This window comes from Excalfactoria chinensis, chromosome Z (genome assembly GCF_039878825.1).
Source record: "Excalfactoria chinensis isolate bCotChi1 chromosome Z, bCotChi1.hap2, whole genome shotgun sequence".
Lineage (NCBI taxonomy): Eukaryota > Metazoa > Chordata > Aves > Galliformes > Phasianidae > Excalfactoria > Excalfactoria chinensis.
In genome coordinates, this window is record NC_092857.1 from 59,813,288 (window position 1) to 59,839,712 (window position 26,425).

General features: G+C 41.0%; 1 protein-coding gene across 1 annotated transcript; it reads left to right on the top strand.

Moving 5' to 3' along the window:
* Nucleotides 1-537: 537 nt before the first annotated feature.
* Nucleotides 538-26,425, top strand: MTAP (methylthioadenosine phosphorylase). The gene is made up of 8 exons (XM_072359607.1): nt 538-956; nt 6,090-6,176; nt 10,340-10,398; nt 12,034-12,201; nt 18,739-18,841; nt 22,541-22,780; nt 24,131-24,253; nt 26,074-26,425. Exons 1-8 carry the CDS (start codon nt 933-935, stop codon nt 26,110-26,112), a joined length of 843 nt encoding a protein of 280 aa, XP_072215708.1. The 5' UTR covers nt 538-932; the 3' UTR covers nt 26,113-26,425.

Genomic DNA, 26,425 nt, shown 5'->3' on the forward strand with positions numbered 1-26,425 from the left:
TTGTGATCTTTGCATATGTTGTAGTTCTTTGTTGTAGAAATGAAGAGGCATTGCTATGAGCGACCTGTAAAATATACAATAATTATGTATACATGCAAATATACAATTATGCAGCTTCCAAATTACTTAATGCTATATTTAGCTTTGATAGCTAAACGTGTATTTCTGATACTGGAGAGAAAACAAAACATAAAACTCAATTTCCTTTCCATAACATGCTCAAATTTGCTCCCAGGATCATTTCCAGGTATAAAAAACAACCGTATTTGGTTTAAACCACATTGGTCTTCCTCTGTTATTTTACAGAATGGCTTAGGTTGGAAGTAAACAAAAAGTTCCAGCTCCTCTTCCATGGGCTGGCTGCCACACCAGAGGTCTCCTGAGAGCCTCCTCTCCACCAGGCTGAACAAGCCCAGCTCCCTCCGCCTTTCTTCACAGCAGATCTCCAGCCCTTTCATTATCTTTTGGCCAGTACTCCAAGTGGGGCCTGACGAGGGCTCAGCCATTCCCCCCCCCTTCCTTGCTTTGTTGCAGCCCAAGGGATCCGGCGGTAAGAGCACGCTGCTGCCACATCTGCAGCTTTTTGTCCATCAAGTCCCTGCTGGGTGGCTGCTCTCAGTGAATTCCCTTCCCAGTCTACACGTACAGCTGGGATTGCCCTGACACAACTGCCACCCCCTGCATTCGGCCTTGCGGAACCTCGGTTTGTGGATCTGGTGAGGAAGCATCTTGAGAAAACAAACAAGCAGTTATGCCATCTTCTGAAGACGCAGAAGTCACAATAAAACAGATCTTACTACAAGAGCCTGTCCTGCGCAGTACGTTCTGAACTATTTCCCAATGAACGGCAGCGCTTTGGCTCTCACAGCTGACACGGCGCTCCCCCAGGGCCCGCAGCCCCCCCGGGCCGGAAAGGCCCGCCCGCTGCTAACATGGCTGCCACCTCGGCCGTGAAGGTAAGTGTGGCCGGGCGCCGCGGCGAGATGGAAGGGCTGAGGGGCTGCTGGGGAGATGGAGGCGCGTCTCACCGGCCAGCCTGCCTCCACCCTCCCTGCCTATCGCAGTCTCCTGAGCCGCTGCAAAGCGTGAGGGGCGGCCGCATGGGACGGGCCGTGCGGCGGCCACGCCGCTGCCGCCTTGGCGCTAGCCCGGGATCGCTGCCTTTCTGCCCTTCTCGCTCTCCCTTCCTGCCTCTCTTCCGCCCCGCCGGCAGTGAGCCCCGGAGCGCGGGCATGGGCCGGTCGCGGTGGCGGTTGGTGGTACGCTGCGGGCCGGGATCGTCCGCACCGACGCGGGGCGTCTGCGGTGCCTGAGACGGCTGGGACTTGGGGGTGGCGATTTGGGTTTTGCTTTAATTTGCTTTGCTTTGCGGCTCTAAGCGCGCGGTAGTCCGGTAGCAGGCCTGTGGAGAGCTGCACCTTCCCGGATTTCTGGCTCGGCTGCGGCGTGCCTGATCTGATAGCGAAAGTGACTGGAGCACGTGTGAAGTTCCAGCGGGGTTGCAATCTAAGTGCGGTATAAGAAATCACAGCAGGACTGGTCTGTGCTGTGCCTTTTAAAAAGTGCTTGGAAAGTTCAGGGCCTGCCACAGACCCAGAGGCCAGCGGGGCAGAATGCTTGGACTGAAACAATAATCAGCTTTCTTGACATCAGGTAGGGCCCCATGTTTTCTGCTATCTTCTCTCTCTTCCTTTCATGTCGAAAACAGACGAAAGGAAAGCATGAACATCCACTGCCTTTTTGTTGTACAGATGACTTGTAGCTTTAGTGCTCAAAGCCATCGCTTCCTGAGCAAGTACTGCACTGCCAGTTTTCTGCCTGCTGTTGGAATCTGTGGGGGGAATTTCACCAAGCAGCAGGTGATGGGAAACATGCACTTAAGTGTGTTCTTAAGGACCTCTTGTGAGGCTTCACCTGGAGTACTGCATCCAGGCCTGGGGCCTCCAGCACAAGAAGGATGCAGAGCTATTGGAGTAGGCATGGAGGAGGGCTACAGGGATGCTCAGTGGGCTGGAGCACCTCTCCTGTGAAGAAAGGTTGAGGGTGCTGGACTTGTTCAGTCTAGAGACAATGAGGCCCTGGGGAGACCTCATTGTGGCCTTCCAGTACCTAAAAGGGGCCTACAGGAAGGACAGGGAGGGACTCTTCATTGGAGAGTGTACTGATAGGATAAGGGGTAATGGTTTTAAACTAAACAGGAATAGATTTAGGTGAGATGTTAGGAAGAAGATCATTTACTCAGAGGGTGGTGAGACACTGGCACAGATTTACCCAGAGAAGTGGTGGTTGCCCAGTCCCTGAAAATGTTCAGTGACGGGTTGGATAGGGCCCTGAACAGCTTATTTTGGTGGGGGAAAACTAGCCCATGACAAGTTGATATCTATGTCATACAGGTGCAGCTCATATCTATGGCATGTACTGTTCTGTTCCATCCCAACACCTTTTTCTTCAGACATAAATATTTAAGCATTCCCTTTTGAATGCTCTTAAATCACAGGGCAGAAATAGAGCAAGAAAGTGTAATGTCAGATGGAACTAGTTATGTTACCAAAGGAAATCTTATTTTTCTAGAATCAAGGAGAAGAAAGATACCATTTTGATCCTGACTCCTGTTAAAATAATAATCTTCACTGTTTACCAAATGTATACCTTAGCATTGTTAAAAATGTTCTTTTCTTGATTCTGAGCTTTGTGACTGCTCATGTTGCACGCTTTTTGTATCATTCTTAAGAGAAATGGTTACTCGTCATAATGCTTATATGGATTTCAGGAGCAAAATAAGTCCAGCATTTAATCTAAATGTTTGTGATACATAAGCAGTGTGAGAAACATTCAGTACTATGCAGACAGTGATCGAGTCGTCTCTAATGCTTGAGTATGTTCAGAGTTGGGGTTTGTGGACTGTTTTCTGCTGCCCTTCTCCTCATGCTCCACAAGGGGGTAACAAAAGACAACGGATGGTGAAGCTGCTTCAGCGTATTAGCTTTGATCTAGGCAGAACAGAGTGGGGGGCCATGTTCTGGCTGATGTCCATACAAGCAGACCTCCTGATGGGCTAAAGTGCCACCCAAAGACCTGGCTGTGGGGAACTTCACAATTGGGAAGTTAGTTCCCCAAGGATCTGAGGAAAGAGGGGAGCGTAGGTGTAAGGGTCCTCATCTCTACTGAATTTTGGAGCAGGTGGCCATGTTGCGTGAGGAAATCACCAGGCAGCATAGTTTGCAGGAACTGGGGAGAGAGGTGCATAGCAGTGACACAGGCAGACCAGCAGCTCTTGCAAGGAGGAGAAGCTAGGCTATCTTTCACCAAAAAAAGTCAGAGTCTTAGTCACTGGGGACTCAGTGCACAGAGGGGCACCAACGTACCCATTTGCTGCCTGTGCAGTCTCTCTAGAGTTTGCTGCCAGCCAGAAGCCCACACTTTGGACACTGGGAAGAAGCGATCAAGTCTGACAAAGCTGGAGGACTACTTTTTACTCCCACACTTTCAAACTGGGTCACAGGAGAATGCAAATAGGAAATTGAAGAATATTTTAAAAGATTTGATGTCACTTGGGAGGATGTTGATGGGACTGGGAATACAAGCAGCATTCTGCTTAGTCCTTCTGGTTGGAGACTGGCATTTGGGCAGGTGGAGAATGGACCAGCTGAATGATTGGTGATGTGGGTGGTGTCACACTGAGGGTTTTGGGTACTGTGATCTTGGACACACCTTAGAGAGACCACATGTACTGATGTCAGATGGGGTGGAACTGACAAGGGTGGGCAGGAAGGTTCTGGGCAGCAGGTTGGCTGGACTGGTTAACAGAGCACTATACTAGATCTCATGTGGGAAAGGGATGTACTTCCAGGAGACAGAGAAGGACGGAGAAGTGCTGTAACTCTAGAAAGCAGCATGAGAAAACCAAAGATTTATTCCCCCAAGGAACTGGGAGGGCTCCTCCAAGAGGGTAACACAGCCTATAGCCTAGCTGAAGAGCCTCTATACCGAAGTGCATAGCATGGGAAGTAAACAGGTGGAGCTGGAAACTGTGGTGCAATTAGAAAATAAGGGAAATATACAGGCAGTGGAAGCAGGGACACATAGCCTGGGAAGAATACAGCGATGCTGTCTGGACATGAAAAGATGGGATCAGGAAAGCCAAGACACAGATGGAACTCAACTTGCAAAGGGATAATAACAAAATAACAAAATAACAAGAAGATATTCTGCAGGTACATTGATTAGAAGAGATAGGCCGAAGAGAGCATACCCTCTGATAAATGAGAAGGAAGAACTGGCAAACAGACATGGAGAAAGCTGAAGTACACAACATGTTCTTTGCCTCTCTCTTCACTGAAAGTCAAGATTCCCATGTCTCACACATCCCTTAACCTGTAGGCAATGATCAGGGTATGCAAAATTGTAAAAGCAGATCAAGTCTGACTTGAGACTCATGAGGCTGAATGTGTGCAGGTCTATGGAGCCAAACAACATGCAGTTCACAGTCCGGAAGGAGCTGTCTTTATGTGGTTGCCAAGGCACTCTCTATCACATTTGAAAAGTCATGGCCATCAGGCAAAGTCCCTGGTGACTGGAAAAGGGGAAACATTGCTTCTGTTTTCAAGGAAGATATAAAAAAAGAGCATGGGAAGTATAGGCCTCTGTGCCTGGGAAGAACATGGAGCAGATCTTTCTGGATGATATATTAGGGGTGAATATGAAGAGGTGGTCCAAAACAGTCAGAATGGCTTCATCAAAGGCAGATGGATTATGCCTGACCAATCTCGTGGCCTTCTATAATGGAGTGGCAGCATTGGTGGACAGAAGAGGGGCTGCTGATGTCTACCTGATGTTGTGCAAGGCCCTAAACACAGTCCAACATCACTTCCTTATCTATAAATTGGAGAGGTATAGATTTGAAGACTTTTTACAGAAGCAGGGTGGTTTTTAGGTCTTTGCCAGTCAACTCAAAAAACTTGTAATTTTTCAGGAAAAAAGAAAAAAAAGCTTGGATAACAGTTTATAATACTATCACGTGTTTGGTATTGCAGTTATGTACAGGACTGCTCCTCCCTGTGGAAACGAGGTGCCTTTTTTGTATGATGCTTTATACAGATATGTCTGACTCATTAGAGGCGTTCCCAAAAAGTACCTCTCGTTTTCCTGTTGGAAAAGAAAATATGAATTGGCACATCTATTTACATTTTTCCATTGCTTTTTTTAATGTGATATCTTTATAGAATCATAGAATCACTCAGGTTGGAAAAGACTTTAAAGATCATTGAGTCCAACCCAGCCATGCTACCCTAACAACCCTTTGCTAAATCATGTCCTTGAGCACCACATCCAAGTGGTTTGTAAACACATCCAGGGATCTGTGGACTCAACCACCTCCCTGGACAGCCTATTCCAGTGCTTCACAACCCTTTCTGTAAAGTTTTTCCTGACATCCAACCTAAATTCCCTTGGTGCAGCTTGTGGCCATTTCCCCTCGTCCTGTCACCAGTGAGAAGAGACCAGCCCTGCTCTCACTGTAAGCAACTTTCAGGTATCGGAACAGAGCAGTCAGGTCTCCCTTCAGCCTCCCTTTCCCCAGACCAAACAGCCCCAGTTCCTTCAGTCTCTCCTCACAGGCCAAACCCTTCCCCCTTGTTGCCTTTCTTTGGACCTGCTCCAGCCCTTCCATGTCTTTTCTGTACTGAAATGTCCAAAACTGAACACAGTACTCGAGGTGAGGCCTCACCAATGCCAAGTACAGAGGCCAGATTACCTCCCTAGTCCTGCTCACCACACCACTCCTAGTACAAGGCAGGATGCCATTGCCACTTTGGCCACCTGGGCACACTGCTGGCTCATATTCAGCCAACTGTCCATCAGCACACCAAGGTCCATTTCCATCAGGCAGAAGAGAGTCCTATTGTGTGAAATTGTCAAGTTAAGTACATTTGTTAAAATCTTGTCACTCTAAATTTATTTTTGGGAAACTGCATAGTTTAGCCCCGTGTCAAGCAGAAAATATGATTTGTGGCTACCCAGGTAGTATTTGAGATACACTGTTAAAAGGAATGTAATTTCAAGAAGACTGACCATGTACTTTTCTATTTAAGATTGGAATTATTGGTGGAACAGGCCTGGATGATCCAGATATCTTAGAAGAAAGAACAGAAAAATATGTTGATACTCCCTATGGCAAGGTCTGTATAATGTTTTATTATTACAAGACTGTTCCCCTTTTTAAAAGATGTTTGTTTGCTTGAAGAATTGTTAGACCAGTCTTATGCATTAGATGAACGCATGTCTGTGTTAAATGGATACTGTCAGGAGACTGTTTCCTTTTTATGGTTATGTGCTGTTCAGATTTTAAAAACAAGGTCTTAAAAAGATGATGATGATGTGCAAAGGGGAATACACCTCTTCTCCTTTGTATTTTGGATTCATTTACAAACTCGGTCCTGAATTTACCTCTTCCATATTTGTGCTGTTGTGTGACCTGCGGTATATGTCAAAGTGCTCCAGGAACCTTTCTAATTTGGAGAAAAATATTCTTTGAGATAAAGGAGCCCTCGTTTTCCCTGTAAACCCTTAGTTATACTTTTATACACCTTACATAGTGTTGTCCTTACAGGCTTGCTTACAACTGCATCATTTGAAATGGATATGAAAATGATCTTAGAAACTGCTTCTGTGTCATGGTCTTCATGATCAGCTCTCCTTCATATTGCTTCAGCCCTTTTCCTCTGCAAAAGGGAGTGGAGGCTGAGAGTGTCACTCTGTGCGCAGTGACTAGTATACTGTGAAAGACACACAGGAGCAGACAAGACAAAGGACAAGACAGTATGGGCAGGGAAAGGGGAAGAAGGGAGTTCCTGTTGACACAGGAAGTTTATAGAAAGAACTGGATCTCAGATTTTTTTAACGAGTGCTTTAGAGTGCCCTCAGAATCTCCTTTGTAGATCTACATTAACTTTAGTGTTTGAATGAAGGCAATGAAGTGTTTTCATCCTTGTGGAGCTGGTGCATGTTAAGGTGTGCAGGGCTTGGGTCTCAAGGTGCAGCAGCAATTGGTGCAGTGAATGGGTTGAGTTGGTTCAGTTAAGATGGAGCAGGAGCAAACTTGACTAATGTAATTGGTATCATTAGGTGAGTTGATATTTGCTTGTTTCAACATTGAGGAAGAAGGAATAGCACAGCTTGATGCTCTCATTTTAGGACAACAGAAAGAAGCAGCTATCACTGCACAGTGCAGAATTGTAAATAAGAGGGGTTTGTGGTTTTTTTTTTAAGTGGAAAAGTTTATAAGTCTGTACTTTGTTTTCCTGCTATAAAGATGCTTTTTCATAGAGCCTTGAAAACTAAGGAGAGGGAGTTTGCCTGAAAATTTAATAAGTAAAGGACCTAGTTTAATAAACACTTCGGGTCTTTGTGGTCTTGTAATCGATGAGAATATCAAGATAGAACATGAAGTCTACATAGTTTAAGCAAAACTAGGAAGTAGCAAAATGAAAGTCTAAATGTAAAAGAGAAAACAGAAAGCATGGTTAAACATGTATGTTCATTTCTTTCTGCTCTGTAAAAATGTGAAGAGTACAGTTTCACTCTCCTTTAATGTTGTTGGTTGTTATGTGTCTTGGAAAGAACTTTGTTGTTGAAAACCTCAATGTAGGTGATGTTCCTTGACATGTTGGACATTTGAGAATGGCAAAATTCACTGTTGTTGGTTTTTTGGTTTTTTGGTTTTTTGTTTTTGTTTTTTTTTTAGTGCTACTCCTTTACTTTCAGAAACAGAGTAATAGAGTGCATTTTGCTCACATAAATTCCTTTCCTGTCAACTGCTTTGGTCGTCTTGAATTCTAAGAATCATTTTAAAACCAAGTGGAGATTTTTTTCTGTCCAGAAGTCTGGAAAAGTTTTTGAAAAAGGAAACTAATACAGAAATTTTTGCAGTTTCTCTGTATCACTGTTGGTCCCCCCCAGTCCTTCAAGTTATGTTAGTAGTAATGGTGGAAATGTAGTAAATTAGTTTTATTTGAAAAAAATAAAATAAAATATATATATATATACACACATATGTATTTATATATATGTATATGCACTTTCATCTGTATATTTCTGCTTCCATCATTCTCTTTGCATAAAGCATTGGGGTGTCAATTCAGTATTTAGTGGAAAATACCCCAAAACCTTTTGGCATTTAGTCTCTGGATATGGACAGTATTGTTCTCTTGGAAGACAGGAAAATGGCTTGCAACAGCATTTATCTTCAGCAGTGTATTTTGAAGCTACTAATAAAACTTTGTTCAGAATATACACTCAATTGGAAGGTTCTGCTTTCTGGATGATAGCTCTCTTCCTGTTCTAGAATATTCTATTGAGTTCCCCTCCTTTTTACCTTATGGTTTTCTCTGGCAAACAAAGCCGGTTCTTTTTTATTCTACACATGTGCTTTGTGTGCTGGCAGTAGGATGCCAGATAACACTAACACTCATCTCCAGCCTGCCCAGAAGTATGTGAGTAATTTGTTTCATAAAACTGATTGCAGGCTTGGGGAAACTGTGAGATACTTCCTCCCATTGTGGTTTTTCTGTTCATTTTGTTTTTCTGTTCCATCTTGCTTCTGGGCCTAGGCCACGGAAAAGAATGAATTCTGTAACAAAATCCCAAACACAAGTAGTTGTGATCCTTCATGGTAATGGAATGCTCGAGGAGCAAATTGCCTTAGCAAATAGGCAGTAAACCCTAATCTGCACTGGAAATTATAGTCCCTTAGCCATGTCTGGTTCATAAGAGCACGCATAAAATAAGGTTAAACATTTAATTGTTAGCAGCTTAATATTAAATGGAGACTTCTTAAAATGGAGGCAGAATGTACTTCAGTTCTGGAAGCAGCTACTCTGAGACAGTCACTTCATTAAAAAAAGGATGGTAAGGCTGTGTTTGGCAGCATTTAGACTTAGGTGCTTCAGTAAATGCTCTGAAGAGATTCCACATTAAGAATGACCAAATAGACATGTGCAATAGGAAATAGAAGGCGTCACTGTTGTTAGAAGGAAAAATGTCTAAAATACAGTTATATAGGACTTAATTTTTTTTTAAGTTCTAAGTCTCCATATTTTCATGTTTGATAGAATTAACAACTATAAATGAGGAATGAAATCTTATAGCTTCTGCTAAAGTATAAAAATGTATCAAGTAGCAGGCAACAAGCATTTGTAAATGTGAATGTGTGAATTCCTGAGACACTTGCAAGTTTGATTTCAATATATAAATAGCAGTGTTGTTAATGACTATTTCAGTTTTAAATCCCAGGAAGAAGAGACTGGCACAGAGTGGCCTCCAGCACCTTTACAGTTCCTTATAAACTGAAATAGGGAAAATAAAATGGATGCAGTTCTAAACTGAGTGGGGGAAGCAACACATCGAGCCGCAGCAGTGTTCAGAAGCATCTAACTAAACAGTCTTCACCTTTTTTTAACAGAAGGTTTTGAAGATGGGAAGCTAGAAGAATCGTGCATTTCAGATCCCTGAAGTGTATAGCCCAGGAGCAGAATACAGCCCACAAAGCAGTTTATTTGGCAGTTGCTGGCTTGAGATCACCTGATTTAGGGCGCGTGTTCCAGCTGGGTATCTACAAAGGAAAAAAGCTCAAGCTCCCTGGCTAGTCAGGAGGAATGTGTGTTGTCCTCCAGCTGTGAGAGGAGAGGACATGCTAGGCTGAGCAAGCGCAACCGTGCTTCGGGTAGTTCTGTTGGATCGCATCTGACTTTTGAAAGATGGGGAAGAAGGCTTTTATGGGAAGTGTAGGCAGCAGAAGGGAGGGCTAGAGGAGTCTGGAACATGAGAATAAGCTAGGAGTTGATGACTGAAAGGGAACAGAGGAGTGAATGGGAAATGAGAGGGGAAAGGGTAGATTAAAAATGATTCCTGTTTGGAGGGGATTTTCTGAAGGGAATGACTTTAGCAAAAGAGAAACATAGTTTTACAGGAGAGTGAGATGTATTAACTGATGCAAAGGCTATTTGTTCATTATTCTGTGTTCATTCTGTGCTGTTTGTAGTACTATGCCAAAGTATTTGAAAGCATTATTGTTTCAAAGTACTGTTTAAAACCCCAAAGGGGATGCAATTGTTAGTATTAACACCAAAAAACTATGGTCATCCTTTTGATGCCAAGTGTGATCTTCCAATTCTAAATTCTTACTAATAAATCTGGCAGATCAAATTACAGACTTACTGTGAGCTGAAGACAATGTAAGAATGCAGTGATATTTCCTTCCTGTGTTTTGTAACCATCCTGCTTATTTTTTAGCAGCAGTGTGGTTGGCAGACAGTAACTTAATTCTTTTTTGCTTGTTTTGTAGCCATCAGATGCTCTGATATTGGGAAAGATAAAAAACGTGGACTGTGTGCTGTTGGCAAGGTAAATTAGCCTTTTAAGGAATATTATGTCTTGAAGTTTACTCAATTGTTTTTTCCTTCTATATTAGGTGAATAAATTTTTATTCTGACTTGTTCTTGCCCTGTGTGGTTGCTCACAAAGCCAATCAAAAGTCTGTAATTTTCCTGGATAGATTTGGTGCTCTAGGGACTGAGAATATTTATAATACTATCTAGACTTTGTAAGGAAAATCTGAGTAATCTGTCTGCTTCCTGTGTTTGCAGATCTGTGAAGTAGGAGAATTGTCTGTTTCTTGATGAACTGTGTATTTGGTATGCTCATAAAGTCTTTCAGATCTCTGCCTTTGATTATTGAGACCTCTGGCTGCTAACTTTATTGCTTAGAAGGTTGTGTTCCATGTAGTTCACCCTCCCTGGGTCACCTTATTCAGGAGATGCTGGAAGTATCCAGTGAATGCTTGCAGATTTTACAGTGGCCCACTTGAAAGTGTATATATGGGACTAATGTGCTACTAGATTATATGTAAGAACACTAATATAGCATTGGGACAGCATAGGCTGAGCCAGATGCTGATAACAAGGTCCCTCAACAGTCTTGGGCAAGTAGAGGTGATGGGACCAAGGTAGTTGCACCTTATTTTTGCGTTTTGGAGGGGGGAAAAAAAAAGGTAACTTGTGAATGTCAGATTTGGAAAAAAAATAAAGGAAAAAAAAATCATATATAATAAAGAAGAGGATTATTAGAACAACTACAGCACTGCTCATAAGTCTACACACTTGGTGGCTAATGACATCATACGAATCCTGTAACAGTACTCAGTGGTGTTGTGTGTAGCTTCCAGTTCCCAACTGATCACGTTTTTAAAACCTTTTGCTCTCTCTGCAGGAGCTAATCATGAAATTAAGTTCCTTCTTTCCTCTTACATGGTTGGGAATATATTTCAAATGTGTTCTGTAATTGTGGATGTAATGTACCTCTGCTGTTATGGCAGAGATAAAATGAAAGCTCGTGCTTCTACAACTAAGTATTTTCTGCACTGGTGAAAAAAAAAGTCTGCAATAATGTAAAGTCATAATTTTAATTTATGAAAGCAGTTAAATTATTTTAAAAGCAAGTTGGTGAATCTGATGATCTTACTGTTTGGGAAGGTAACTTTAAAAGTCTGTGATTTCTGCTTTTAATTACATGTAATGTGCCACTCTTCTGGGTGGAAGAATATAATTACACTGCTTATGAGCAGAAAATCTGTAGAGTTGCATACAAATCTTAGAGATTTGTTCTGGCAAATGGAATATGTAGTACTGCTATGCCTGGATATTCATAATCTATGAAAATAGTTAACAGAATTAAGTGAAAATGCCTTTTAAACTCTCAAAGCTACTGAATTGTATTTGGATTGTAGCTTAAAGACTTTAAAATGAACTTCAGCTTAAAAAAGAAAAAAACAAACACAAAAACTATGACATTACTTTGTAAACCAGAGATTGAGAACTTTAATACAATAATGAAAGCAAGATGCGGCACAAGTTGCTAATATGATCAATGCCATCTCTACTGTTGTTAGAAATTACTTTTCCTAGATTTCTGTTTATTTGAGGGAAGGAAAGCAATTTCATTCTGATGTATTTTACTCTCTGGCAACATGTTTCTTTGCAGGCATGGAAGGCATCATACAATTATGCCATCAAATGTAAATTACCGTGCCAATATCTGGGCATTAAAAGAAGAGAACTGTTCACATGTTCTAGTGACTACTGCCTGTGGTTCATTACGAGAAGAAATACAACCTGGGGATCTTGTCATAATTGACCAGTTCATTGATAGGTGAGTAATAGCTGTTTTTAATTATGTTCATAGTTGTGGTAAGCTTTTATAGGATGAGTGGTAGCCTCAGTTCTTGTGGCATGAAGGGAGATTGATGCAAGAAGACGGGACAGGAAAGTGTGTTCAGCTCTAACAGGTACAGAATAAATACCAGGCTTTGAAGAATGGTCTCGAAGTGAAGTGTTGCTCCTTAGGAAGGGTCTTCTGAAGAAGAGTTCTCTTGTTCTTGGATGTGGAAGAGGAGCATGGTTAAGAGCACAGGCCATTGCAGATTTCAGGAAGGATCTGCAATGGCTGGTAGGAAAAAATACGCCATAAACATAAGGCTCTGTAGAGGGGAGATCAAAACCTGTACTATGATAGAAGGGTGCGATTTTAAAACAAGGAGAGGTGCTGATATTTTTTTATTTTTGAAGAATCAAAGGGAGGTAGGGTTTTGCTGTTTTGTTTTGTGTTTTGTTTTTAATTATTTATACTTTCCCACTTTGATTATCATGTTTTAAAAAATCCAAACAGGAAAAAAGGCAGTATTTAAAGATCACTGTCTGCACTGAATAATCCAGACATATGGTTGCACATTGTTATAAGTAAATTTAGTATAAATACTTACAGTTGTACCATATATAAATGTCATGTCCTTGTGTTACATCTAATTTTAAATGTTTGGAGTTACTAGGCTTCTTTGTGCTCACGTGTGCTGCTGGCAGTATTTTTGCAGTGCAGGGATTTTCGAGTTCTGGCTTACTTATACTTTCGTGTAACTGCTTTTTCTTGTAAGAGAGCGTATTTGTGTGTGTGTATCTAAATGACTAAGTACCCTGCAGTAGCAAGTTCTACGCAGACTGCTTCCTGTTATACTGAAGTTGATGTATGAGTGGAGAGTGGCTGTATTGCTGATAGTGGCCTTATTTTTCTTATTAATGGCACTAAAATTGTTTAGGCTGATTATATGTATCCTTATATGTATCCTTATTTAGATAAGGATATTATTTAATTATATTATATGTATCCTTATTCTGCCAGTAGCACTCAGAAATCAGTATCTTTGCTTCAATATTATCAGCTCAGTTACATTTGGATTTGCCTCTTTCAAGAATAAAATAAATAAATTAGTACAGTGGTGTGATGTGAAGGTGTGTGAAAAGATGAAGATTGTTTAGTTTGTGGCAAAAAAGGCTTAACTGTGTCCTGGGCTGCATTAGGTGAAGTATCACCATCAGGTCAAGAGATATCAAGAGATCCCTGCTTAGCACTGGTGAGGCCACTCCTGGAGTGCTGAGTCCAGTTCTGAGATCCCCTGTACTAGAAAGACATGGAGTTACTGGAGAGAGTCCAACAAAGGGCCTCAAAGGTGTTTGAAGGGTTGATGTACCTCTTGTATGGTGAAAGGCAGAGAGAGGCTTCTCAGCCTGGAAAAGAGATTCAAGGGAGTATTGTGTATCAATACCCAAAGGAAGGGTGGAAAAAGGATTGAGTCAGGCTGTTTTCTGTGGTACCCACTGGCAGAACAAGAGAAGATTATCACAGACTGGGACAGGAGAAATTCCTTCTGAATGCCAAGAAACAATTCTGTACTGTGCAGGTGACAAAGCATTGGCACATGTTTCTTAGAGGAGGCAGGAAACTGGCATGGCTCAACAAGGAACTACTGATCAGAGAGATACAGAATGGGATAGGCAGTGGAAGCTGGAGTAGGTTGCCTGTGAAGAATACAGGGATGCTGTCTGAGTGTGCAGAGATGGAGTCAGGAAAGCCAAGATGCAGATAGAACTGAATATGACAAGGGATGTGTAGAATAACAAAAGGTTCTTTAGATGCATTTGTCACGTGAGAGAGACAAAGGAGAGTGTACCCCCTCTGATTAATGCACAGGTATCCAGCCTTTTGGCTTGCCTGAGCTGCGCTGAGTGAATAAAAATTGTCTTGGGCTGCATATACATAAGTTGCTCTGAAACTAATGTCTCCTGTTTATTTCCATGGAAACTACAGCAGATACAGTGAGCATGATGACACTACATGTTGAGCAGATTCCCAGCTACAAAACACAATTTTTCAACACAGTCACTGCCATTAACTTCGTGTATTAACTTCGGGTTTTTGTTTTGTATTTTAGAAAAAACAACAGAACTAAAGGGTGGAAGTGACTTACTGTTGGCACTGCTGAAACACACACCATGCTCCTCACTGTGCTCACATGCACTGTTAAACTCCATAAATGTTCAGCAAGTGTCAATAAGTCTAAGTCAGCAGGCCATGCCGTGGATGGGTACCACTGAACAGGCTTTCAGCCAAGCTTTGTTCCCACTTCTCACACCACCCGGTGGTGCAAAGCTTGTTTTCACTGTTCCATGGTGGTATTAAGGAAAAAAGCATTGAGAGGGAGATACATGTTGAAATCACATAAAGCAAAGGAGCAAAACATGAGTGTCGCCTGTGCACCTAATGGAACTCACCCATGGATCACCAGGAGGCTAGGAAAAGTAATTTAATAACTACGCCAGCTTTCAGATTCCTTCAGTAATTGGAGCTGAGGCAGTCACCTCAGTATGTGCCAGTCTTTCACATACAGTATGATTACAAGTATTGAACAGATCAATGATGGGATTTACATAGAATTAAAAGCTCCTCTTGCTGCTAGTGACCATCCAAGAAGCATTTCCCACCAAAGGTGTTCTCCATCCTTCTTCACCCTTTCCAGGTGTATCTGTTTTGTATTGTGGTGAACAGCAATTAGGGTTTTTTTTGTTCATTATCTTGAATGTGTTCTAGTTGGTGTAGATCATCATGTTGCAGTAATTTCTTTACTAAAGCAAGATTCATTCCACTTGGGGCAGGTAGCAAATCTTGGATTAATGTGTAATTGGATCACTGCAACTGATATGACGTTACTGGAACTGAATAATTAAAGTCACATCCCATGTTGTTATTAAAGTTACAAACACAGACATTTGAATGATTGCTTGTATCTGTAGTAATATTGCCTGTAAGTATAAAATTACAAGAGGCTCTCTTACACACACATCCTTTTGCAATACAGATGAGCACTATTTCAGTGGTCTTGATGGGATACCTCTAAAAACGGCAAATATTTTGCTCCGTGTCAAGACAAATATCTTGAGCCTTGATGGTGTTTCTCTCACAAATAACTCCTTGTTGTTCCCATACAGAACATGAACTAACATCAGCAGTTTGCCATTCATTTCCATTTAATTGGAGTACTCTGTGTTCTAATAAGTAGAGTATAACCCACAACCCCAGTGTGATTCAGTCCCAGTGCAGTGATTGGTTATATGCTATATACTGAAGCGTTGTGTGTTGTTAGGACAAAAGCTGTGGGATAGTTATTAACAGGATCATAAGTAAAATTAACTAGATGCCACTAAGATGGAAATTCTCTTTCAAATTCGTTTGCATTGTCCCAAGTCACCTTTCAAATTTCAGTGGGTAAAGCATTTCCTTTACCTTCTACATCAAAGAGCTAGGGAGGCATCATTTTGAGTTATGGCAAGTGCATCTACAATTAACTGGTGGTCTTTTATATTAGTTCTTTCTCGTCGAGCTAATACATTAGATAAAAACTGCTGATTGGTTCCCAGTGCTGGTAGGGAAGACGGCAGGGGTGTTGCAATACACATAAATCACTTGCTACATCCAACACAGTACCTTTATTCTTGGTTCTGGGTTTCCCAGGAGTTTGGGGAGTCAGACAGTACTATCCTGGCCCCATTCATTTCCTGAATATATTTCATCACTGTGCTTAACTAACCATGGTTGAAAGGGTTAAGCCTCTGTTAGAATTAGAATTCTGTCCCATACACCCAGTGTGCCCAGTATGGGCACGGAACCACGACAGGCCAGTGAATGTGATAGGATCAACATAAGCAATTACAAAAATTATTCTGAAGAAGATTCCTGTCTGAAACAGTGACACTAATGATACCACAGGGATCCCAGGAAAAGGAGCAGGGTAGGAAGGATACTTGGGAGGCACAGCAGCAGGATCAGCATTAGTTAGCATCTGGAAATCAAGAGACAGAGAACTACAGCTGAAAATGAAAACAACAAAAAAACTTTCTGGTCCCAAATTAACCAAAGATAGAAGGTAGGTGAAGTCCAGATGATTAATTCTGTACATATTCCCCTGATTGTATTGAGCCTTCCAGATGTATTTGTTAAGAGTCTGTTTGAGTAAGGGAGCACAGTGGTTGCCAGTGCTGAAAAATACTCCAGGTGCCCAGTAACCCTCTGATTACTTTTCAGTCAACAGGATCTGGTCTCCTCCCACTGGTGGCATTTTCTGCACATACTCTGTCTCTCATTTCCTAGGGGTGTGATCAAAATCTTTAATTAGGCCAGCTCAGTTGCAGAATAGGAAACCTCCCTGATATTAACACCAGAGTACCCACCTACACTCTCTTTATATGCATACTCAGCTTCTGTCGGTGAGCAAAGAAGGGCCACCAGGTTTTCTGATTTGTCTTTTTGGTCTCTCAGATCCTCCAGACTTTCTCCTGGATAAAAGTCACTACCTGAGAAACTACAATTAATCTCCCTCTCATTTACCAGCTGCTCTCTAAGGGCTTGCTGGAGAGGAACTTCTGAATGTTTTTCTTTCTCTAACTGTCCCCTAAAATCATCTACTTGGTCATGCAGATATGTAACCAGTTCCAGCAAGGACTGAATGATTTGTGTTTTCTGCTGTGTGCTGCTCATTGAAGATCTCTATGGCAGCAGTAAGAGCAGCTCCTAGACCTGCACAAATGATTACTTTCACTTTCCCTCCTCCATACAAGTTGGTTTGTGTAGGGAAACTATATGATCCATGATTCCCTCTAAGTTGAACCAAGTAGTCCATGCCCGTTCCATCTCCATGGGGAAGGGCTTGGCACTGTGTTGTCTTTTTTTGTTTCGGCAGCCGCTGCCATTCTTAGGAGACTGATGTATTACTTTCACAAACAAGATCTAACTTCCCTTTTGTTTTATGTTTTTGTTGGCTTCTGTTTTTTGTTTTAATTAAGAAATACATATAAAAGGAGGCTTTGTTACTTAAATGCATTAAATTTTTATGTGTTTTATATGCAGCCCAAGACAATTCCTGTTCCCTTAGTGTGACCCAGGCAAGCCAAAAGGTTGGACAAGTGTGGTTTATGCTGTGTGTATCACAGGCTAATTAAGCTTGATTCACAAAGTTGTGTGTTTAAAATCATATGTTCCCCTTCCCCAAGGAACAAATTTCCTCTTCTTTCATGAAGAGATCCACTACTTGGCCAAGAGGCAACTGAAGGTCCTGCTGGAGCTTTGTAGTTCCCTTCAGAGGGTGTGCAGTAGCAGCAACTGTGCAGCCCCAGATCACGGCTATATTGTAGCTATTGTTCTTTATTTTCAGGTGTTATGATCTGTCCCACTGGGAACCTCTTAACTTCCCTTTATGCTGTCTCTGGTCCTTCTGGGTTGCTCATTTCTAGTCAGAATAGTGTGGCTAGCCGATGGGCTTTGTTTCTAGACAGATGGTTGGTGGTTTCTTCCAGGTTTAATCCAAACGATCAGGCAATTGTATAACATACAGTCACAGATTTGTTTTTAAGCATTAATTTCCTTGTGATCATAAAATAGAATCACAAGGTTGGAAAGGACCTACAGGATCATCTAGTCCAACCGTCCTCCCTTTACCATACCTACAGAAAAACCATTTTCTACAGAAACATTAAATATACATAAGTTTCTTCCTTTTTATTTTTAAAAGTAGAACTTTTTAAAGGCAAAAATCGTAAAATAAGGCCAGTCTTTATATTCAAATCACTTTATACACGAGCTGATGCAAAGAAGGCTTTGTGGTATCCTGCGATGCATTAGGCAAAGGGTTGCCATCAGATTGAAGGAAGTGATGCTTCCCCTCCACTCAGCCCTGGTGATGCCTCACCTCTACTGCCTGGTCCAGTTCTGGGTTTCCTCTTACAAGGGCAATGTGAACATACTGGAGAGAGTCCAAAGGAGGGCCATGAAAATGATGGAGGTATTAGAGTATGTTCCCTATGGGGAAAGGCTGACAGGGCCTTTTCAGCCTGGAGAAGACTCAGTGGAGGGTCCTACCAGTGTGTATTGATACACTGAGAAAGCATGCAAAGTGGACAGAGCCAGGTGGGTTTGTGTGGTTCCCACTGGCTGGAAAAGAGTCAGCGGACACTAACTGGAACACTGGAGGTTCTCTCTGAATATGAGTGAACACTTCTTTGCCATGTGGATGTTGGAGCACTGGCACAGACTGTACACAGAATCTCTGGCATCCTGCTCCTGCTCTGATATTTGAAAGTCATCTGGGCATGGTCCTGGGCAGCCTGCTGTAGCTGTCCCTGCTAAAGCACAGGGCTGGGCAAAATGACCTCCAGAGATCCCTGCCAATCCCAGCCATCCTCTTGTTCTGTGAGCATAGGTGACCATTGCTATCATGTGGGTATTTTGTTTCCTTCCACAGGTTTATTGTTTTCTGTTCTGTTTGATCCTTGTTCTTCTCTTAAAGTATGTTTTCTGCTTTTCCAGGACATCTAAAAGGCATTGTACTTTGTATGATGGTCAGTCTTGCAGTCTCTCGGGAGTATGTCATATTCCAATGTCAGAGCCGTTCTGCACCAAAACCAGAGAGGTTAGTGAATTATGTAGAGTTTTTAAAAATGTTATATTTTATGACACTTGTTATTTATAGTATAGTAGTCTAATTAGCCACCATCAGAATATGAATCTCTTCACTGCTGTTAGTCACACAAGTATTAAGAAAAATGTAACATTTGGAAAACATGGGAAGTAAAAGATCTTTTTATTATAGGGGCTAGGATAGGTGTGTGGAACACTCTAAAAAGACAGTTGGCATCCTGGATTTCACAAGGATAAAAATCCTTTTTGTCACATAACAGGTCAAGAGAACTTGTGCGAACAAAGTTGGAGGACAGATTTAGGAATTATTTCTTTTTCATGCTGAATGAAACAGCATTTGTGGCTGGGGCACTCTGTGAGAAGCACTCAAAGTCAAATTTTTCAGGTGATCTTGGTGACAGCAGCAAAGTTTATTCATTATTGCAATAACGGGCACACACCCCCTGTTGGCAAGGGAGAGACTGCGTGCCAATCAGTGTAATCCATCCCATTATATACCCTAAGCCCGACACAGGTAATGCTCTCCTGGCACTCATTGGTCAAGCATCTCAGGTTCACAGTCTCCCCGATGCTGTTGCTTTGATACATTTCCATACAGTGTGGTTACCAACCTGTTGTTTTTGATGTACTGTACCCTGAAACAGGTGAGCAGTTTTTCTTAAGGCATGTTCACTTTGTTCTGTACTTGGCTCTCCCTCCTCCCTGCACACCTGTCTTATCTTCTTCCTGTACTCGGTTCTGCCCATGTCAGAACACCCCACTAGTGGAAGAAAACCATCTACCCCTGTCAGTGCTTTCTGAACTAGGGGGATAAAAACGACTCACCTCACTGCTTCACTTCATGAGAGGGTTCAGTAAAGGCCTACACTACATACAGAAAATGCAGTAAAGGCCTAATCTTCCTACCAGAAGAACTTGCTTCACTGCAAAAACATTACCTACTCCCACAACTCCATATACTTAAGGTACAAAGAATTAAGAACAGTACTTAAGCATTCACAGACGGGGCAATATTGTGTTTGTGCTTTTGTGCATTGTAGTTATTGGTAGTGGTAGAGAGTGAAGAGTTGGTTAATATGATATTAAATGTAAGCACTTAAACTAAATATTGTCATATTGCAGTTTTTCAATACATTTGAAACCGTTCAGGAAAGTGTGTGTCTGTGACTAAATACACCATCTCATTGTATTCTTAAATCTGAGGAAAAAGGAAAGTGGAGACTGAACTCAAGTTTTTGTGTTTTTGTGTAATGCTCTAATCAGAAGCTGCAGGGAGTCACATTCTTGAGGAGAACAGGAATCTGCAGAATTAGTCATATCCATCCAACAGGTTTATTCTCTCTGCAGTCAGTTACTACACTGAGCAGGTCGAAACTGAGTTATGAAGCAGGTGGCTCAATATGTACCCTAAGCATGTACAAATGTTCATATTGCTAGCTATTCTGCTTGTCACAGATTATCTTCACTGCCATTATAGGCTATTTTTATTAATTAGCCAGGAAAGAGTGTGACTTTAAGATGTCCACCAGTAGGTCCATAGCATTGTTAGTGGAATAAGATTTAGCTCTCTAGGAATTCAATGAAGTAAAGATGCTTTAAAGCTGAAGAGGAAACAGTCACATTATACAGTGCCTGCTCTACCCTCCTTACGCTGGTCTGCAAACAGTACAAAATACTTCGAATTTTTCAAGCAGCAAGAGCCTACCCACATGCTGTTACCAAAAATTACTTGGCACATAGTTGCTTACTGACTTTGAGCATGATGTGGTGCCACAAGACACACAAGTTGTTTATTGAGAGCTAACTGTAGGTTTCATACAATGGATTTAAAAAGGTTATTACTGAAATAATTGGCTACACATCACAGTATGCTTCTTTTTTTGTTGGTTTTTTTTTTTGGTTGGTTGGTTGGTTTTTTTTAGGTTTAAGTAGACATAAGTAATTTCCTGAGGTTGCAGGAAACATGTATCAGGTTTCCATCTGATTACTGAGTAGCTATAAACAATGCTCTTTGGGCATTAATTTTTGTTAAAAAAAAAAAAAAAAAGCCAACAAAGGAACGCTTCTTTTCAGAGAACAAACATTTAGGTACTTTCCAGTCTGACATGTGGTGGTTATCTCATTAGCCTGTGCATTCTAATCAGCCTCCCAGATGTTTTAAATGAACATGCGGTTTTGAGCTGCTGGAGAGCCCAAAAAGAGATACCAAATAAAAGTGATTTAATTTTTTTTTTTTTTTTTTCCTGGAAATGTTCCTGAAATTGCTGGGATGATTTCAGCCTGGTGTATCATAATTCAGAGAACATCACAGCTAGATGCACTAATAGTAGTACCAAGACAGCTACACTGTCGGCTAATTCAGGAATTTATGTAAAAACATCTGAGAAGTTGTTATTAAATTGTATCAAGTTGTTGTTGCATTTCTGCAGATATGTAGAAATGTTCCATTTTATTTGGCTAACACACCATGAATCAAACGAGAATCAGAAGGGAATGTATCTACCATTGTCTGCCTTGGTTGTTACCACTTTCAGAAACTCACAGCAGCATCTTGCAGGGAATTAAATGGTACCTTTGTAAAGAGCTTCATGAAAATACTACCCAGCTTCTATTGTTTAAGTCAAGTCACAAACAAAGTTGTTTACTAATTTATTAACGTAATTTATAAGCAATCACTGAACTACACATTAGGAATCAGCGTAAGGAGTAATTAGCAACAGTATGTTAATAAGCACCTACAAAGTTCTAAAAGTCTTTCTGTACCTAGTCTCCCAAAACTCTTATTTATGCCATCTGCATGCATTCATACAGCCTCATGCTCAAATGCCCTTCCCCAGCACATGTGGATTACAAGCATGCCTGCTCTTCTGAAGTGGAGTTTTGCCTATTTACCATACCTGCTGTGGGAGATGTGGGTGCCCCAGCTTTGTGTGTATTTGTGCTGTTCCCAGCAACCCCCTGATCCACATGCCAAGTGAGGAATCACCTCAGTAAATCATGTAGCACACTCAGGGTTGTGGCTTTCCTAGGCCCACTTTATGCATGCTTTTATGCTCTCATTTTTACTGTACCAACTGTTGCCAAGCCATTTTCCAAGAAGGGAAGTCATGGTGATTCTGCAAGGTCCTCTAGGAAATAGAAAGGCTATTGCAAAATACTTGCTTATGTGTAAAGTGTACAGCTCAGTCACTGGCGTGGGAGAACGTTTTAGTTGAAGCAAATGGTTATACTTTTGCAAACAGTAGGCTTTCAAAAAAAGAATCTAATATTCTCCCCAGCTGAGCTCCACCATTATGGCAATGCAGCATGTAGTGGCATCAGCATTCAGCTTTTCCACCATTCTGTTATTTAAGTAAAGTGTGAATAATCATGCTAAATGTTTCCGCTTTCCAATCTCCTGCACTGAAAACACTAATCCAGCTGATACAAAGCCAGGTGAGTTATAGATCATTCCTAGTAGTTGGACCATTAATTTATTGTGCTGGATGAGAAAACTGAAAATGATCTTTGTATTTGGACAGCTGTGGCCAAGTGAATCACAGCTGCTTAGTGTCAGGCTAATTTATTTTGTATGTAAGAGCTGGGGGTTTTTTTGTTGTTTTTTTTTTGTCTTGTTTTGTTTTGTTTGTGAGATGTGAAGTAGCACATGAAGGGAGTTACTTGCTTTTCATGATATTGGCATGTTTTGCAGGTTCTTATTGAGATTGCAAAGAAACTTGGACTCCAGTGTCATTCCAAGGGGACGATGATCACTATTGAAGGCCCACGTTTCAGTTCTCGAGCAGAAAGCTTGATGTTTCGCAGCTGGGGAGCTGATGTTATCAACATGACCACAGTGCCTGAAGTGATTCTTGCAAAAGAAGCTGGAATGAGTTATGCAAGTATTGCTATGGCAACAGATTATGACTGCTGGAAGGAGCACGAAGAAGCAGTGAGTGAAACTTTTTTCCTCTAGGTTTTGTCCAGAGCAATCTGGATGAGAACCTGTATGTAGCTTTTGACAGAGGTCACGTACTGAATTAAATCTTATTTTACTTATATCAGCATCACTGAGTTTTTCTGGAGTAGCAACTGTTAAAGCAAGAACAGAATCAAATGTTGTGACCTCCCTCATTTTTATAAACTTGCCTTACTGTTAGCAAACAGTTTAGCTTCCTCAGGAGTTCATATGCATTATGTTGGTGTGAACTTGTGTCCTATAATTGATCTGGTATTTTTTTTTCTTTAGCAACTTTGTGCAAAAGGATATGTCTTGTTTAGTTTGTTTTCTCATGGGACATAACTGAGCAGCAGCTATGAGTGGGTAACTTCTTCTGGTAGCCTATTCAATCATAATCATTGTAGAAAGGAACAGTGCAACTTTACTGCTTGGGAGAAAATAATTAACTTAGTTACATACTTGATAATTTGCCTCAGTAACTGTAAAAACTCTCTTTCAATTTTTATTATACAAACAAAATCTTTACCACCTATAGCACCTCCGTGCAGGGTTACTAACTCTTAATTTCTTAAATGCTGTCTCAGTGTTGCTTCCACTTTTCTTGAGAGCTGTTTGAACATGGATTGAGCAGCACTTCAAAAACAGCAAAGTGGATTTTTATCGAGCTTGCAGCTCTTGGAGAATACAGTCCTATAATGCCGAAGTACAGTAGCTGATATAGCTTAGCTCACTTAACACATGTATTGTTTTTAAGACAAATTGCTGTCTATCTAAAATATTTTCTATCTCCTGATATTCCCTGAAATTCAAAAAATATCAAGAATTTGGGTAAAACTCACATATCTGTACTATGCTGCAGTAAACATACCCATGTGACATTTTGCTGTAAGTTCCCTGTGGCATACAGAAAACAAACTTCTGTACAATCAGAATCCTACAGAGGTATTGTTTACTGTTTTGTTTACCTAGCTTTTGCTTTTTCTTGGTTTTTTTAGATATACTATCAGTATCTAGGTAGGTTAATTTTTGTTTTTTGTTATCATGATGCATACATGGGGCTAGAAAGCAGATGTTTCTTCACCAGTGATGTTACTTCTGATGTGTTCAGATGAAAAGATTCACTTTTTCTTTTTAAGTACAGAGTTCACAGAATCAGAAGCAAGGTAAAAAATACAAATATTCAGTCACAGGGATGTTCTGACTGGTTATAAGGATCATGGCACTTTAAGATACATGTCTGTGTTTTTGTCTGTGCTCCACATTTTCACTTAGTCTCGCCGGGGGTTTAAAATCTGTGCAATGCAATTTGAGAAATTCTTCTCAATTCTGTTGTGTTTCTAGGTTTCAGTGGATAAAGTTTTAAAGACACTGAAAGAAAATGCAAACAAGGCTACTAGCATACTCCTGACTGCTATACCTCAGATAGGTTCCATGGAATGGACAGACACCCTGCACACCCTGAAAGTAAGTACACGGAGGTCAATTTTCTGCTTAAACTATAGATTTTTAGAGAATATTGCTCTAACAAACCCAGTCCATTTAAAACGGGCAAATAAATTCATTAAGAATCTTACAAGCTTTGTTGTAAAGATCTAGCTTCAATTTTAGCTTGAGTTTCATAAGAAATGCAAGAAAAAATATTTGAGGATGTTGAAATGCTACCCATCATAGCACAGGTAAGATTCTGAATAAGTGTACAGACTGAAAACCTTTACCTTAGCTTAGATCTTAGAACAGGGAGACAACTGGGAAGGAACCACGTCAAAGATACTACATACACTTCAATTTGTAGGAGAGGAGTTTGTTGCAAGATGTGTGTAATACCAGTTAGAAGTTATTAAAACCATGTTCACTTACATGCTTTCAGAACCAAAGTGCATGAAAAAAAAGAGTGGAAAAGAGTCCCCATACAGAATATCTCAGTAAAGGAATTTGCAGGCAGGATTTTTTTGTAGACAAGGATTCGCTTTTATGTTTATATTAGACAAATGTTTGTTTTTATGTTTTGCACTGTTGCAGTTTCAGTGGAGTGCTTGAGATTCCTTTCTGGCTATAGGGTAAAGAATGGTGTTAAATACAGTTTGGATGTCCATCCAACTTCTTAACAGGGTTTTTATGACAAAAGGGTACTTCTGACAGTGCTAGTGTGTGCAACATGAGGGGAACTGAGAGCTACACTGGGATGGTATGGCAGACAGGAAAAGAGAGTCTGCATGTGAGGAAAGCGAACAGAAGGGGGCCACAGAGAGCTGTATTAGAGGATGCAGCAGTCTGAAAAGGAGGAAGCCTTTTGGGGAAATGAAGGAATCCAATCTCTGATGACTCTCAACTTTCAGGTTCTTTCTTTGTCTTTGGAGAAACTTGTTGCATTTTCTGAAGTTTGAGTGACTAAGACTGATAAAAATAGAAATAAATCATGGTTCCTTTTGTGTCAAAGTATGTCCCTGAAACTAATCAATAGAACTGTCTGTATTAAGAAAATCATCTTGACATGCTGGGACTGTAATGTGCTTGATAGCTAACAAATAGAAGCTCTGTTTCTTTCCAGACATTTCTTCTAGGGTAATACAGGTGGTAATTGTATTCATGTCTTATGTATGCAGAGCTCTGATCTTAGAATATACTTCATTAATTTTCTTTGTTTAAAAAATCTCAGGTCAGTGTAACTACATATAGGACTGTAGTGAATTGAGTTAGGTAGTAAAGGAAAGTTGATCAAGGGTCTGTGTGCTGTAGCCCTACAGGCTAAGGATTTCCCAAGGAAGCTGAAATTGATGCTGTTCAGCCACATTCAAGGATAGGATCTGATAAACTATATGTATCACAAGCATTCAGTTCTCTTCCAACCAATGCACCTTCAGAGAAAGATAGCTGTACGTGATGGCTATACTTCAGAGCTGATGGTGAACCAATATGTGAAAAAAAATCATCTGTTTAGCGAATTTCACTTTCAGAGCTGATGGCTTTTGTAAGGAGCTTTCCATGAAGACAACTAATGGCGTGTAAGCAAAAAATAACTGCACAGTTTTTCAGTTGTAGCCTGCAAGCTTAAATACCTGAATTATAGCGTAGTGGTTCTGCAAGATTGTTTGTTGGCACTCAGCACCAGTGCACCCTCCCTCTAATGATTCAAACTTAGGTGGCATTCAGGAAGTTTGGAAATGCTACGCAGTGGAAAGAGTTGCACCTGCTTGCAAACAGAAGGGTAACTCTGTAGCCTGCCTTTAAGACAGTACATCTGCTCTGCTTTGGCAGCACTCACGTACTTTGGCTTTGCATTTCAGACAACTGTGCAGTGTTCAGTCATTCTGCCAAAGCAGTAGCCGCCTGGATGGACTCTGAAGTTTGGATCATCACCAGGAAGAATGGGCTGCTTTTGAATGTTCTGACCTTATGTATTTGAAAAGTGTTTAATGCTTGTTAGAATGGTGTAAGCCTTAACCAATAATCGTGTCTTAGTCAGCTTTTTAAATGGCTGAAGTTAGATTTTAAGTATGTTTTTAGCTTGGGATACGCTTTTCTGTCTGACTTCATGGGACAGAAGAAAGCAGATTCGTTCATGTGTACATCAGTTGCTTTGTTGTTTCTGCCTCTTACTGTTTGCTTTAACAACAGCAACGGTTGTCATTCATTTCA

Coding starts and splice junctions, on each gene's coding strand:
- MTAP (XM_072359607.1), top strand. CDS start 933: ATGGCTGCCACCTCGGCCGTGAAG. Junction 12,202..18,738: donor ATTGACCAGTTCATTGATAG/GTGAGTAATAGC, acceptor CTGCTTTTCCAG/GACATCTAAAAGGCATTGTA. Junction 18,842..22,540: donor TCTGCACCAAAACCAGAGAG/GTTAGTGAATTA, acceptor CATGTTTTGCAG/GTTCTTATTGAGATTGCAAA.